This window comes from Pantherophis guttatus, chromosome 4 (genome assembly GCF_059756535.1).
Source record: "Pantherophis guttatus breed Tessera chromosome 4, ASM5975653v1, whole genome shotgun sequence".
In the NCBI taxonomy this organism is placed as follows: Eukaryota; Metazoa; Chordata; class Lepidosauria; order Squamata; family Colubridae; genus Pantherophis; species Pantherophis guttatus.
In genome coordinates, this window is record NC_142066.1 from 53,253,921 (window position 1) to 53,269,646 (window position 15,726).

The 15,726-nt window shown below is 36.0% G+C and overlaps 1 protein-coding gene across 20 annotated transcripts in view; it reads right to left on the reverse strand.

Annotated features, from left to right (window-relative positions):
- The window catches only part of CDK12 (cyclin dependent kinase 12), a 171,720-nt gene that overhangs the window by 137,160 nt on the left and 18,834 nt on the right, over positions 1-15,726 (reverse strand). For 15 of the 20 annotated variants that reach the window (XR_015733837.1, XR_015733839.1, XR_015733838.1 and 12 more), the window contains exons 5-12: positions 11,117-11,287; positions 10,364-10,553; positions 9,261-9,317; positions 8,469-8,570; positions 7,882-7,959; positions 5,952-6,068; positions 3,221-3,352; positions 1,932-2,146 (exon numbers count right to left, since the gene is read on the reverse strand). Coding sequence is in view for 10 of the 20 variants with exons in the window: in XM_034415854.2 (XP_034271745.1) it covers positions 1,932-2,146; positions 3,221-3,352; positions 5,952-6,068; positions 7,882-7,959; positions 8,469-8,570; positions 9,261-9,317; positions 10,364-10,553; positions 11,117-11,287 (1,062 nt within the window). In the remaining 10 variants the exon portion in view is untranslated. The remainder of the gene's footprint in view (positions 1-1,931; positions 2,147-3,220; positions 3,353-5,951; positions 6,069-7,881; positions 7,960-8,468; positions 8,571-9,260; positions 9,318-10,363; positions 10,554-11,116; positions 11,288-15,726) is intronic. The other 5 variants (XR_015733841.1, XM_087892200.1, XM_087892199.1 and 2 more) reach the window with 1 other exon arrangement.

A 15,726-nucleotide genomic window follows, 5' to 3' on the forward strand; every position in this document is an offset into this window, starting at 1 on the left:
AAGGTCACCTGGAGTTAGATTCAGCAGTCCATCCTCATTTAAAAGACACAGGCCGCTCTTTTGAAGACAACAAAGTCCATATTTGGACAGAGGATGGCTGGCTTGAAAGAGGTATTAAAGAAGCCATTTATGTCAAAACTGAGCAGCCCTCTCTCAACAGAAAGGGAGGGATATGACATCATCTATCTCCAATCTACAACACAGTCCTTTCAACAGTTTGAAGAAGGTTCCACACCCATTTGCACCATTCAAGTGACCCTGATGACACAGATAAACCTCCAGGAGCTAAGAGAATGCAAATGACCAGCTGTCTGCAAGGTGTATAAATCCTTCCATTCCCCACTATCCAGCCAGAGCTGAAGAACCTTCTTGGATGAGAAGCGAAACATCTTCATAGAAAAACCAGAAAGTCTGGTTGCCTCATGAAAAAAGCACCTTTGGAACAACCATGACCTGGATGACTGAGAATCTCCATGGACATATTATGGAAAATTATCATCCCTAAATCATTTGTAACTCTCTTGCTTACTTTTTTGTCCCTTTTGTTTTTTCTCTTCTTTGTTTATATATTTATCTGAAATGTCTAATAAGGTAAAGTTAAAAGGTAAAGGTTTCCCCTATCCAGTTGTGTCTGATTTTAGAAGGCAGTGCTCATCTGTTTTTTGGCTGAGGGAGCCAGCATTATTCAAAGACATTTCTGTGGTCATGTGGCCAGTGTCACATACACCAAGGGGCAGGGAACACTGTTACCTTCCCACTATAAATAGGTATCTATTTAGCTACTTGCATTTGCACGCTTTGAAACTGCTAGGTGGGCAAGAGCTGAGGCAAGTAAGGGAACTTACCGCACTGTACAGCACTTAGGTCTCAAAGCTGGGCTGTCAGCTTTCCAGCTGACAAGCTCAGCATTTGTAACCACAGAGCCACAGTACTCCCAAAAAACATGTATTAGCAATGTTTAATAACAACATATTCTAGTGAAGATCTAGTGATCTTCTGAACAGGCACAAGTAAACCCTGTCTGAAAACACATTCTATTGATTGAAGTTAGTACATGATGCGTTGTATGTATATTGTTTATTATATACATATGTGAATGAGAATTCATCACATGTAAAATGGTAAAGAGATTTCCATCAAAAGACTGCTAAAATGAAATCCAGCAAATTTACTAGCTCTTTACCCAGGCCTTTGGCAATAGAGAGTAAGACTCCTTGCTACATTGTGCTTCAATGATAATCTTTTATCATTATCTTTTCTCTTATTAATTTTATTATAATTTGATTGTTGTGAGCTACCCACAGTCATTGACAGCTACCAGTAGATGGCCTATAAGTTTAATAAATGATTATTGTATAAATTTCCAAAAACTACCCAGAAACTTCAATTAAGATGGAATAAAGCTAAGAAATGTCTAATCAAAATTGGCTATAAAGAATATATTACTAATATGCATATGTGTTTTTTAAAAAGTACATATCTAAGTACTATTCTAAGTACATCTAAAGGCAATTTGGAAATTGTCCATTTTATAAAATTCCCTCCCAAATAGATTTACAAGGACCTATTCAATTTTCCTCCTACCCAAATTCAATACTTTTAATCATAATCTCCTGTTTTAAGTATACATTATATTAATAATAGAATATATAATAATAATTTAAAGATATAATAAAATATTATTATACAAGTTTTTATGCTAGGTTTCTTATAATTGATTTTCTTGAGAGCTATCTCAGAACAAATTAATTGAAGATGTGATATAAATATATAAATTTAGTATTTTCAATAGAATTACCTTTTTCTCATGCTATGATGCATAACCCTTTTCAAAATTATTACTTATGATTTGAATTTCCAAGTATTTAAGAAAGCAAAAAATCTTGCCAATTAATTAAACCTTGAAGGATTTTCCTAGGTTACACACTAACCAAATGTGTCTCCAGCACCAGGTTGTGTTTTGATCTGAGCAGGCTGGGGGGGTACTGGGCTGCTATGATTCTTGTTAGCTTCAGTGCTTATTACAGAAGCTGTGTCCTTCCGGGAAACCTTTGCCAAGGGAGGTTCCTCCACCGCAATCCCACTTTGCCTTTGCCGCCGGCGTTTCTTACTCCAGAGTTCATGACAATCCTGCCAACGAGGGAGGCTAGAAAGACAATATACAAACATTAGAGACAATAATGGCAAGTGCAAATAATGAAAAAAAAATTCTAATATTAAATTATTGGTATTTCTCTCATTTTAGATGAAGTTTACCCCAATAGTCCAACACAAACTCTTTCTCATGTGTTAGCAATTCTTATATACCGTATTTTTTGGAGTATAAGATGCACCTTTTTCCCCCCTAAAAGGAGGTGAAAATTTAGGTGCATCTTATACACCAAATTTGGCCTCTGCCTCACAGCAGTTACCTCCTTGCAAGCAAACAGCAAGAAAAAACAGCTCCTTTCAGTTCAGCACAAGTTGATTGGATCGGCCTCATGACTCTCAGCTGATTTGCTGTTTTGCGTAGGGCTCTGCTGCTTGCCCTGAAGAAAATTGCTGGAGCAGATTTTTTTTTTCCCTTGTGCTAATCAAGCTATGCTGAAAACGAAAATGAAAGTAAAGCAGGCTGTTTACTGCAACAAGGCAAAATTGCTCAGAGGCAGAGGCAGATTTCTTTTTTTCTTTTCCTCACCAAAAAAGGTAGGTGTGTCTTATACTCCAGTGCCTCTTATACTCCGAAAAATATGGTAAGTCAAAAGGGAGGTCATTTGGCATGAGTGAATGAAAGGAGGAATAAATCTTGTCTTAGACTTCACAAAAGGCTTTAAAGCTATATAGAAACCACAAGAATTGCACCACTCCTTTTTTAAAGCTGAGGGCATATATATCAAGGGCTATTTCAGTTAATAAAAATTTGGAGTTGCAGAAAAACATGTGGCTTGAATCTAGACATATATATTTTTTTCTTTGATTAAACAATTTTCTCCTTGCCTCATCTACCTGTAGCTCCAACAGATTGCACAGGGACCTTGATCCCACAAAAATGTGGGAGGTGGCTACGTGCAGACATATCACAGGAATAAAGGGAATGGCCAGCATCATCTTTTTGCACGTGCAAAGAAAAAGCAGACATCAAGACTGAAGTACAAGGTAGATAATTCTAAGCTATCATCCAAATTTGAACCATCTTGTAAACCAAGGGAGGGGTTTTTTTTTCCTTTAGCAGGATACTTACTCTGGAGGATCCATCTTGCTGATATCAACATCCTTTAGGAAATCACTCTGCAAGGCTTGTTCTGCTGTACATCGTTTATTGGGGTCCAGTGTTAGCATATGGTCTAGTAAGTCGAGGGCAGCAGAAGGAATGCTAGAATATGAGAAAAAAATATGGGGAGAAGAGTCCATAAATAATAAATGGCACTGCCATTCATTTATTTATATTTCCTATTTCTTAACCGCCAATATTTCTCAGGGAGTGGACTTGGGTAATGTACTATGTAGTTAATATATAAACAGCATATAAAATCAACATTAAAATATTTAAATTAATTTAATATTAAAAATTTTAAATGTTAAAATATGACACTATAAAATTTCAGAAGTCAAATTACTTGATATAATTTTCAAATATTTAAGACAACCTGTTTTCTTAAGTTTTTATCAGGCAAGGCCAATCTATAGCATACAAATATGTATTTTGTGTCTCCAATGCCCTCTCCAAATATGAATAACACTTCAATGTAAGTTTCCAAAATATACGTCAGGGAACACCAACACAGTCCTTGTTTGCATTATGCTTTTGCCAGGAAATTCAACTAACACATGCAGAACTGTATTTTTAGAGGGCAACACTACTCTGTGAAAGGTGGGTCAGAATGAGCCATTTGGTGTCAAGCATATGGAAAAGAACTTGTTCACTGGACATGATACACATCTCTCTTTCATACAAATAGTCCTTGATTTATGACAATTCAGCCCAAAAATTCTGTTTCTAAGTGAAACAGTTGTTAAGTGAGTTTTATCCCATTTTACTATCTTTTTTGCCACAGTTAAGTGAATCACTGCAGTTGTTAAAAGTTAGTAACCCAGTTGTTAAGTGAATCTGGCTTCCCTGTTGATTTTGCTTGTCAGGAGGTCTCAAAAGGTGATCACATGAACCCCCCCAGAACATTGCAAACGTCATAAAAATGAGTCAGTTGCCAAGCGTCTGAATTTTGATCACATGACCATGGGGATGCTGCTACATTGTAAATGTGAAAAATGGTAATAAGTCACTTTTTTCAGTGCTATTGTAACTTTGAATGGTCATTAAATGAATTGTTGTAAATCAAGGGCTATCTGTACTGCAATTTGATACTTGCAAGTACATGATTCTGGTAATTTGTGCTTCAAACCCATGTGTTTATGATTATCAATTGTAAAGTGTTTGCCTGAAGAACTGTTACTAGTCAAAGCAGATGTTTCTGGATTACATGGACAAATTTGATTTCATATTAGTCATCTCCATATGTTTGTTTGTTTGTTTGTTTGTTTATTATTTATTTATTTATTAGATTTATATGCCGTCCTTCTCCGGAGACTCAGGGCGGCTTACAATGCATTAAGCAATCCAATATACCAGCTCTAGAAGAAAGGATGGGATAATCTTAAACCGGTATCAGCAATGTTGGGATTAAATCACTAAAAATTGAGGCCACATGTATGGATTTGCTCATTTATTTCCTGCTCAAAGCCTACTGTCTCAGGACATGGATCTAAGGTTCTTTGCTGATTAACCAGATGATTATGCCTCCATTAATTTCCATCAGATATACATGGCTGTGGCATACATTGTAATTCCAAAAAATGTACTGTATAATCTATGTGCTTACAAAAGAATATGATCTGGGAATTTGGCAGCAAAATTTACATTTACTCATACCATATGCCTTCTCCATTCAACTCAAGACACAATTGAGATGAATAAACAGTAATATCAGTACCAATTATTTATCAAAAAAACAAAAAAAAACAAAAACAAAACAAAACCAGTACTAATAACAAAGTACTAGGAGTCCCAATCCCTGAAATGAGACTTTGTAGCATATTTTAAGTTCATCTCTTTTCCCAACCATGAATTGCCTAAGAATGGATACTTTGAGTGCAAAGTGTTCTCAAGTATGGTATGAAAAAAGAAAAGAAAAACAATTTGTATTTTTTCTCTCATGCTGGCAGTAAGTAATTACTCCTTCCCCTTTATCCAAGACACTTATTGGACACTACTGAATGCAGTTAAGAGCTGAAACAGGTAAACGTTCCCATGTCCGCTCCTAATTCTCATCTAGAATCCACCAAGTCTGTGGCTTTAGGCCCATTAATGTTTTACAGACCCTGGAAGTTCACAGATGTCTATAGTCCAATACAATTAACAATACACATTGCACCAAATAAAATTATCTACAACTGCTGTAAGCATACATGAGACATAACTGTCAACCTTTCACCTTTCTCTCTTTTCCATCCCCCAAAATTGGTCTAGATAGGAGACTGTGAGTTTTAGGCCTTAGGCATGAAAGCTGGCTGGGTGACTTTAGGTTAATCACTCTTTATCAGCCCAGTCCACTTCACAGGGCTTTTGAGGTGTAATAAAAAAGGAGGAGGAATATTAGGTATGTTTGCCACTGTGAGTTATTTATAAAAATTAAATTAAAATTAAATTTATTATAAAATCAGGATAATTGTGTTGTTTTTTTAAAGTTACTTCCCAAAAATCTATCTTAACCTGTTTTCTGAAAAGGAGGAACCCGAGCAAGCTTTTTTTGGAAGACAAGTGGACAGCCTCTGGACCTCTACATTATCTCATATTCACAGAGACAACATATGGAAATTAAAAAACTAGATATTGTGCTTTATAGTGTTATACAAAACATGAGGACATACTGCATACAGTGCTATGCTCTCACTCAAAGAACAGTAAACCAACTTACAAAGAAAACTCCTCCCGCAGACGCCTGCGATATTGCTTCTTAGGTTTCATGGTGTTGAAGTAGGGAAGTTTGATGACATCTGGCCATGCAGCTGGACACGGGCTCCCACAAAGACGGCTGCAAGGAAATGTAAACACGGTTTTGAATCTCTCGATAAACATAATACTTGAAGTCACTCAGTTCTGTGGTTATTTTTAAATTACCCATCCAAATAATACGGTATCAACATTCATGCATCACCTTTCCCCCATTGGTTGATATGGTGCAATATAGAAACCACTATCCTTTGGCAAAGTGGTTAATGTGCTGACCTAGAAACTAGGATACTGCAACATCTAGGCCTCTCTTAGGCAAGAAAGTTGGCTGATTTTGGGTCTGGGTCTCTCCCACTCCATTTCTCTTTCTCTCTCTCCCACTCCATTTCTCTCTCTCCCCCCTCCATTTCTCCCTTTCTCTTTCTCTCTGTCCCTCTTGTCTCTCTCTCTCTGTCCCTCTTTCTCTCTCTCTCCCTCCCTCCCTCCCTCTCCCTCCTAATAATTAAAGAGGAAATTCAGAAAGAGTACCGGTATATATAAATGATTTTCAATTATGTCTAGTTAAACTCACATTTTATTTTAAATATCTCAAATGATTCATAAATAGCTATTGGCATGGACTTTAAAACTGAAGTAAAAAGAGCATCAGAGAAAATAAAATGAAATATAATTTGGGCAGCAAGAGTGAAATTTCCATTAGTCAACTCTAAATGCAGAAGACATATGAAGACGAGCCCTTTTTTTTTTGTGGAATTTAAAGCATCACAGAAATGAGTCCCCATTCATATACAATAGCAAATTGAACGTTCTGACAAGCACAAAGATGATTGATTGATTACATTTATTTGCCAACAATTCTGGGTGGCTTACAACATTGAAAAAACATTAAAATCATCCATTATAAAAACACAGCAAATAAAAAGATTTCACAGATAAAATCAAGGAGACAATGTGGCAAAGAAGGGAGCCAAACACATGGGGGGAGGGAGGGGGCATTGAGTTTTAACTACTGAACCACCTCCATTATGGAGCTCCCCCATTGGGTTCCCAAACCATCTGGCAGGGCCAGGTCTTGAGGTTCTTTTGAAACATCCAGAGGGCAGGAGCCACAGCAAAGGTGGTTCTTCTCCTGGATCCCGTCAGCTGAAATTCCTTGGCTGACGAGATTTACAGTATGCCCCGTCTGCCGGCAAGGGTGGGGCAAGCCATGATTAAGATTAGCTAAAGAAAACACTTGTAGATGAATAATAATAATGTATTTATTTATTTAACTCAAATGCTGTCCATCTCACCAATAAGGCGACTCTGGGCCCAGGCAATGGATTTCAGATTTTAGAAAGATTCCTAACAAGGATTAAGTTACTTGAACAGAGAATGATGCTCTAGAGAAGACTTTGCAGCTGATGAAACTGTAAACACCTTTTTTCCAAGGAATAGCAGATCTTGACCAGCTAAATAAGCCACATAACGATTCTTTTCTGCCCTGGCCTCTTTCTCAACTTTGTATGGTATTTAAAGGGAGCCTAATGCTAGTTTCTAGTCATCTAACAGCACCATTAGAATCGCGATTCAAAATTATAGCTAGAAATAAGCTGCATATACAGAATTCTGAGTTCCTGTCTCCTGAAGAGTGGATTACCAGGCTGGAGATAGAGACTCATAATATAAGATACAGTTATATACCTTCAGAAACTCAAGAAAAGCATTTTTCTGGCATCTATGTACATTTTTAACATGAGCAACCAGCTGGTACATATTGTTCATAGATCTGATCTGGACCTAATATAATTGCTTGCAATTCTATAAAATATGATAACTGCTGGCACAGCCAAGGCAGAATACACAAACTACTTTCTGTGCCCAATCTCCTTTCTATCATTCATAGAACGCTTTACCTGATTAATTCAAGCTGGGACAACTCAAGATTAGCTTGAAAAATAGGTTTCTTTGTAAACAGTTCCCCAAGGATGCAACTAGGAAGAAAACAGAACAAGCTAAAACACCAATAGCATAAATTGGAGTATTTGGGGAGGAGGGAGGGATGGCAAGCTTCTCTTGGATGCCTAAGGATCTTATTAGGTATCTAGCAAATTGCCAATGAAAGGTGCATGCAAAGGACCTATCTGCATTTACCGAGCAGCATTTCCCATTGCCTTGTGGAAGAGATAGATCTTCATATTTTCTGAAGAAAATTATTGCCATGAACAATAGCAATATTTTAATTCACATTTATAAAAAAGAACAATAGAATATCTTAAATACAAAAACCTAAAGGTTTTTTTTAGAAGTGAGCTCTTGCATGTTTTTGTGGCTACTGTCCAAAGAAACAGCAAAAAATTAGATTCATCATAGTTATTTAACGCCAATGAAAATTAAATGGAATTTCAGCCACATTATGCTTAAAGCTTGAGGTATGAACCACTGCAGATTGCAGCTACAAGTTAACATCAGAAACCAAAGCATGGAAGAGTCACTGGCTTACCCACAGCTCCAGACATCTATAGCTGGTGTGTAACGCTCCTCGCCTAGCAGCAACTCTGGTGGTCGATACCATAATGTAATGACTTTATTGGTATATGGACGGCTAAGTGAGAAAACAATTATAATAAATATTTAGTTTCAATAATTCTGTAAGAATCACTGTAAACAGATATATATTAGATGATACAATCAACAGAATGACTATTGATTTTTTAAGCCACTGCAAATTTCATTTCAAGTCATCCTCAAGTCCAGCCTCAAGCATTCATAATGAAAAGTGATCGAAATACAGTTGCAGGGACAAGAAGAAATAAACTGCCTCTGATCTCATTCCCCACTCTACAGAAAATCATCAAGTATTAGGTGTTCAAGGAGGATATCTTCATTGATAAAAAAAGATAGGTCAATGCTTTCTCTCTGTTACATTATAAACAGAATTAGGAAAATCATTGCTTTTATTGTCAGAGATCTAAAACTCAAAATAATTTGCTAATGGTTTCAATAAATTTAAAACTAAGGTGGATTATAAATAAACTATAAATTTAGTTATAAGTCCAAGGCATAACCAAGAAGATTAGCAATCAATAAATAGGCAAAGGCCGTGCAATCAGCTCCCTCATTAACACCACTGACTTAAAAAGGGAGATAACAAATATAACTCCTATATGTTTGTTTGCAATTGAATTCAATAGGGTTTGTACGGCAATCCATCCAGGTATATTATGTATGAAATATCTAAAATCATGTTTAAGTTTAAGTTTATTAAAATGTATGCTCCTCTTAAACATCTTACCTTTCTTCTGAACTGTAAAGTCGAGCAAGACCAAAGTCTGCCAGCTTGATCTGCCCACTGCAAAAAAGAAAAATAATTGTGAACATTTAGTAACAACATTTTACACAAAAGAGCAATTCTGCATAAACAAGAATTACTGAATTTGCAGCAGGTACCTGTAAGTCACAGTTTCAAGACATAGAAATCTCCTACAGAAGAGATTCCCCACAAAATTATCCTACAAATTTATAGATATAACTCTATTTTTCAAATACAGAATCTATCTATTTAGAAGTTTCGGGGACAGCAAGAATGCATGGAAATACATTTTCAAGTCATTCATCAGTTCCTTGACTCCCCCCCCCCCCCGGTTTAATAGAGGGCTAAATATGCAGCATGGGGAGAGTTACAAATGGTGAAGGAAGGTAATTAATAAATAGCCTCAGAATTTTTAAAACATAAAGACCAGATCCAATAGCTCTGCTAAGGTCAGCTGCCCTTGATCTTTTCTCTCTCTGAATTATTTCCATAATGAGAACATGAATCCAATGAGAATCCAGTATGTTTTAAAGAGTTCTCTGAGTGAGATCAGATTAAAATGTATTATATAAGACAAATATTCATGACAAACCCCCCTTTGCTTTGAAAATGTATATATGAGGTTATATGCCAGATTGGATCTGGTGTCACTACAATAAGAAAGGTTCATGCGTGAAGCATTCTGACAGAAAACTAGCAGGTTTTGTCTATCCTTTCTCACTAAAAATGACTCTAGGTGGCATGATTGTTTAACAGAAATGGCAGCCAGCTACTGCTATGTATGGCAAAATATATGTAACTCAAATGAACAAACGGGCATATATAAAAGATGTTTTACTTGATGGAATGATGAGAGTCATACAGATTTCCATTAGAAATGTGTTTCATGATACTGGTACATTAAATTTTTGCTTTCAAATTATTACCAGAGCAGGCAAAAGAATACAGAACAAAGCATCTTCCTCATATCTCAGGAAGGATAAAAATACAACGGATATTTTTTAAATATACTGGATAGAACATTGAGAAAACAATTTTTCAATTCCCACACAGTCATCTAATATAAAATAAATATACATCATTACCTGTTATTTAATAAGATGTTGGAACATTTGATATCTCGATGAAGAAAGTTTTTTTTGTGACAATAGTCCAGTCCCTCCATCAACTGCTTCATGAATGATTTGATATGATCCTCTGAGAAATGCACCAACCCAGATTCTAGCAATCCCATGAGGTCATGGTCCATATATTCAAATACAAGATAAAAGGCACCTACCAGAAGATTAAAAAGACAAACACCGCTATTTTTATTTAAGAATTAAAATATGAACATTTAGCACATCAAGCATTTAGCACATCACATTTAGAATATTCTAAAGTAGATTATGCCATAAGTAGGAAAATGTAAATGGCATAAATTGTGCTCTCAGAAAAAAGGATTCTAGATCGTTTAATGTTCCATCTCACTTAGTATTCATTATCAAGACAATTGTGACTGCATATCTAAATTGTAAAGAAATTTTAAATCCTAAGAAAAGCAATATTCCCCCCCTTATCTATTATTGAAGAACCTGATTATCTTACACAGCACAGAGCTCCTCTAAAAATTTCACAAAATATCCTCAAGATGAATAGGAAGCTTCTTACCCAGATGTTTTTTATAAAGTAAACCACTGACGTTCTGACACTCTAGACAAAATTAAAATATACCTCCTCACTATACTTTTTTTTAATGTACAAAGCATGTTTATTACTGCTAAATAAGCCAGTTAATTTGAAATGCAGGTCATAATCTCACAATCTATTTCCAAACAGTCTTCTTTGACAATGAGTACCTTTGTCCTTCTTGAAATCCAGTGCATCTTGTTTGTCTGTAACAATTTCCTTCATGTTGACAACACTCCGATGAATCAATTGTCTGAGAATCTTGATTTCACGGATAGCTGTAATAGGGAAGCCTTCCTTTTCATTGTCCAGCCTTACTTTTTTCAAAGCTACCAATTCACCTGTGAAATACAGAACACAGCAAATTATAAAAGTAATAATGGTCCAACAAAACAAGAGAAACGAAAAATAGGATCTTCCTTAAACATGTCCCTGTTTGTCACTTATCTGAGTAGACAATGTCAACAAAACTGGTCTGTGACTTAAGACCAACTGTTTAATGACCGTGCAGTTACAACAGACTTGAAATTATTTTTACTTACAAACTGTCCTCAAAAATATGACAGCCACACACACACATCCCCTGTAGTCACGTGATCATATTTCAGGCACTTGGCAATTGCTTGCATTTATGACCAATCCTGTGATCACATGACCACAGTGTGTGACATTTTTGTCAGTTCCCAGCAAAAAATGCCCGTTAAGAATGGATTTGCTTAAAGACCATGTGATTTCTTTAATAACATGATGACTTGCATTATTTATTTATAAAAATTTACTTATAAAATTTATTGGCAATTTATTATTTTTTATTTAATTATTATTATTGTATCAGAACAGTTAAAATCTAGTCATGTGATGCCTTGACTTACAATTGCAACAACTTTTGACCAAAATAACAACCCAAATTGCGATCATAGGTCAAGGATTATCCGTACAATGAAAACTTTTTATCAGGACAACATTGGGGATGTTAAAAGTATATTTCAGAACTTTTCTTCATTTCCATACTTTGAATTAATCCCATAACAGATATTTTGAATTACCTGCCATTGAGACTAAGAGGGCAACCAGTTTATCTTCTTCAATTTATTCTTACAAACTGTTACAGGTAAACCTCTACTTACAACCACAATTAAGCTCAAAATTTATATTGCTAAGCAAGAGTTATTAAGTGAGCTGCGCCCCATTTTATGACCTTTTTGCCGCAGTTGCTGGATGTATTGCTACAGTTGTTAAGTGAATCTGGCTTCCCACATTAATTCTGTATGCCAGAAGGCAACTTGGAAAGTTACAAATGATGATCACATGACACATTTTGGTTGTAAGTCAAGGACTAACTGTATAGATAGATCATTTATTCCTCTATAAACAGAAGAAGTCACACTTTTATAATAAAAAAATATTATAATATGTGTCAATAAATAACTATAACTCTCCTCTCATATATGTGTGTGTGGTGTCTGTATGTGTGTTGTTATTCAGAGGTGGTGAGGGAGATGGAGGACCATCTGACAGGGATGGCATGATGACATTCCTTGTAATATTTGGAGAGGCCAGGGGCTGAGGACAATGCTGTCCCAGGCCCCTAAGGCATTAGGGGAGATGGCCAACCGGACGGAGAGCTGTCTGCCCTCACAGACATAGAGGAGGATTGGCTACAAAAAGTGGGTGTTGAGAGGCAGCAGATCCCCTCTGATGAGGAACAGCTGCCTCCCACACTCATTCTGAGGACACAGAGAGCAGAGAGGAGGCAAGCTCAAAGAAGGTCTGAGAGGCTGCTTGGGAGGTCACCCTACCCCACTCTCACAAGGAACACCTGGCATGGGTTGACTTAAGGAGAAGCCAGGGGAGATTGTCTTTGTCAGGAACAATTGTTTTGCTTTGCCTTACATGCCTCCAGCTTTGGAAAAAACCCTCAGCCTTGACTAGTTTCAGCTTGTGTCTCGCTTTATGCCTTTTGCCTTGTGAACCTGCCTTGCCCTGTGAGCTTGCACCTAGTTTTTGGACTTCCTCTCTGCCTTTCCAAATTGGTTTTGTTGCTTACTGGCTTTTGTTTGTTGGACTGGGTGGCTGCCTACAGAAAAGTATGGGATGGAGAAACCGGAAGCGTGACTGGCTGAGAAATGCTGAGCTTGGCAAAAACCAGCCAGACGAACCGACACCCGGGGGGAGGGTGTCTTCAGATAGAAGCTGTCCTGTAAGGACAGTAAAGAAAGAGAGGCAGCTCAGTTTCTAAAGAAGGACAGGCAAGTCCCTTGGATAGCCCGAGAAACTCTCTCCGAGCCAGTGACGGGGGGCGGTGGTCAGAGTGAATCGCCATGAAACTGGAGCCTCTGGGGCAAGAAATGTGCAGGAGGGAAGATTTGGACAGAGTGCTGGTGTTGGGTGAGTGATTAGCTAACCCACAGACAATAAAAAGAAAATTCTAAATATTTTTAACTATTAAACTATTACTAAAATTACCCCGGCATGGAAATTGCGGCTAAATAGTGGCAGGGGGAGATGGCGGATGGAAAGAGAAAGTGAGAATGACAAGCGCACCATATTAGAACCCGAATAAAGAATAAAGAATTAAAAGTGTTTGACAAATGGAAATGTAAATCTGGAACTTGGATTCAATTTGGATTGGATTATAAACAGATTGGTGAAAGAAGATGCGAAAAACTGGCTTTTTTCTCTTTTATGACTCGGTAAACATGGATATGTATTACAAATAAAATGGTGATTTGTTAATTACTCAAGTGGAACTGTGGATTATAGAGAGACATCTGCAGGAGAAGGAAGAGCATGACATGGAATTGTTTACTTTGAGAAAACCTTTGAAGAAATGAGGGGAAAAAAAAAAACCTTGAACTTTTAAAAAGATAACTGGCAAGAACTAAGGAGGATATGTTTTGCCTACAAGAGGATAGACTTTGATGATTATAAAAGAGGGACTTTAATGCGACTTAAAACTGGAATAATTCAACCTGGAAAGAATAAAACGGAACAGGAACTTAATGAACTGATAAAGACGATGTGTTTGGAAATAAAGGAAATGATTATAAATTTGCATGGAAAGTCGAAATCTGAGGAGGCAAAGACAGAGCTAGAATGCACTGAAGATGAAAAGGAAATGACTAATGAGAAACAAGAAAGAGAGATGGATAATGAAGAAGACAAAGACAAAGACCTTCCGCCGCGCTTTAAAGACCTTATTATTTCACCAGGCGGGCCTGGCCTAATTTTCTCCCTCTTTCATAAAAGATTTTTAATTTTTAAATATCTTTTAGTATTTTATACATTCAATTTTAAAATTGGTTTTAAATAGTTCGGGGTTTTAAATTTGTTGGAGCCAAAATTATTTAATTTGATTTTATTCTTCTTTTAAATTTTGTATGTATGTGTTTTATTGTTTGGCTGTGTCCTTCGGGAGTAGGGCGGTATAGAAATCAAATTAAAAAAAAAAAGAAAGAGACTGACTATGGAAAATTAAACAATTGTAATATTAAGTATGGACAAAAAGAAAAGAAACAAAGAAGGAAAAGAGGGTGGAAGAGAAAAAATATAAAAAACTTAAATGATTACACTGAGATTTACAGTGGAAAGATAAGAAAGGGAAAAGATGGAAAATAATAAGAAATAAAGGACAAAATAAAAGATTTTATGATTTTAAAATACAAAATAAGCATACTGAGATTAACAATGAAAAGACACAAAAAAGGAAAGAGAAAGGAGAAACAATGGGAAATATAGGGCAGAATAGGAGAGTGCAGAATTTTAGAATACAAAAGAAAGGAAGAAGGGAAAACAAAAGGCAAAGAAGGAAAAGAGGGTGGTGGAGGAGAAAAAATATTAAAAACATAAATGATTACACCGGGATTTACAGTGGAAATATAAGAAGAGGGAAAAGGGATGGAAAATAATGGGAAATAAAGGACAAAAAATTCATGATTTTAAGGTACAAAATAATAATAATGAAAAGATATGAAAAAGGAAAAGAAAAGTAGAAACAAAGGGAAAACTGTAATAAATGTCACATGCTCAATAATATTGGAGGTTTATAGAATGGTAAGTTTTACCAATATGAATAAATCAGTTGGGGGAAATGTAATATTTGGAATATTTCAAACTATACATTTGAAACATAATTAAAAAGAGAAAAGAAGACAAATTAAGAATATTTTAAGAACTAATCAGATTGGGTAAAATGAGAAAGGATTAAGATGCGCTTTATAAATATATATTTGAATAAGTGGAAATATATTGTTAAGATGTTTTGAGAAATATATTTAATGATTGAAATTGAATGTAAAACTGATTGAAATTGAAATGATAAAAATGATTTAAATGTTATATTTGCAAGAAGTAAAGCAGAAAAAAATATATTGGTAAAAGTAAAAAAGACAAGAGATTAGAAAATTGTTTGAGTAAAGATTTGAAGAAAAAAAGAGAACAAGATGAAATATATTGTTAATAATTAAAAAGATGAGGGATCGGGGCTGCTGGAATTCCACAATGGAAAACATTAAATTGAAAATGAATACAGCAATAGAGAGAGATGAAGGAATTAGAAGGGAGGAGGGAGGAGAGAGAGGAAGGAAAGGAAGGGAAAGCAGAGTAGGAGAGAAGGTAAGACAGGGAAGAGAGAAGGAGAAGGAGAAGGGAAGGGGGAGTAGAGAAGAGAAGAAGAAGGTGGGGAAAGAAAGTTGGAAGGAGAAGAAGGAGAGGTTAGGTTTGAGGAGAAAGATTGCTGTATGATAAAGAAAAAGATGAAATGGAAGAAAGGCAGCTCTGA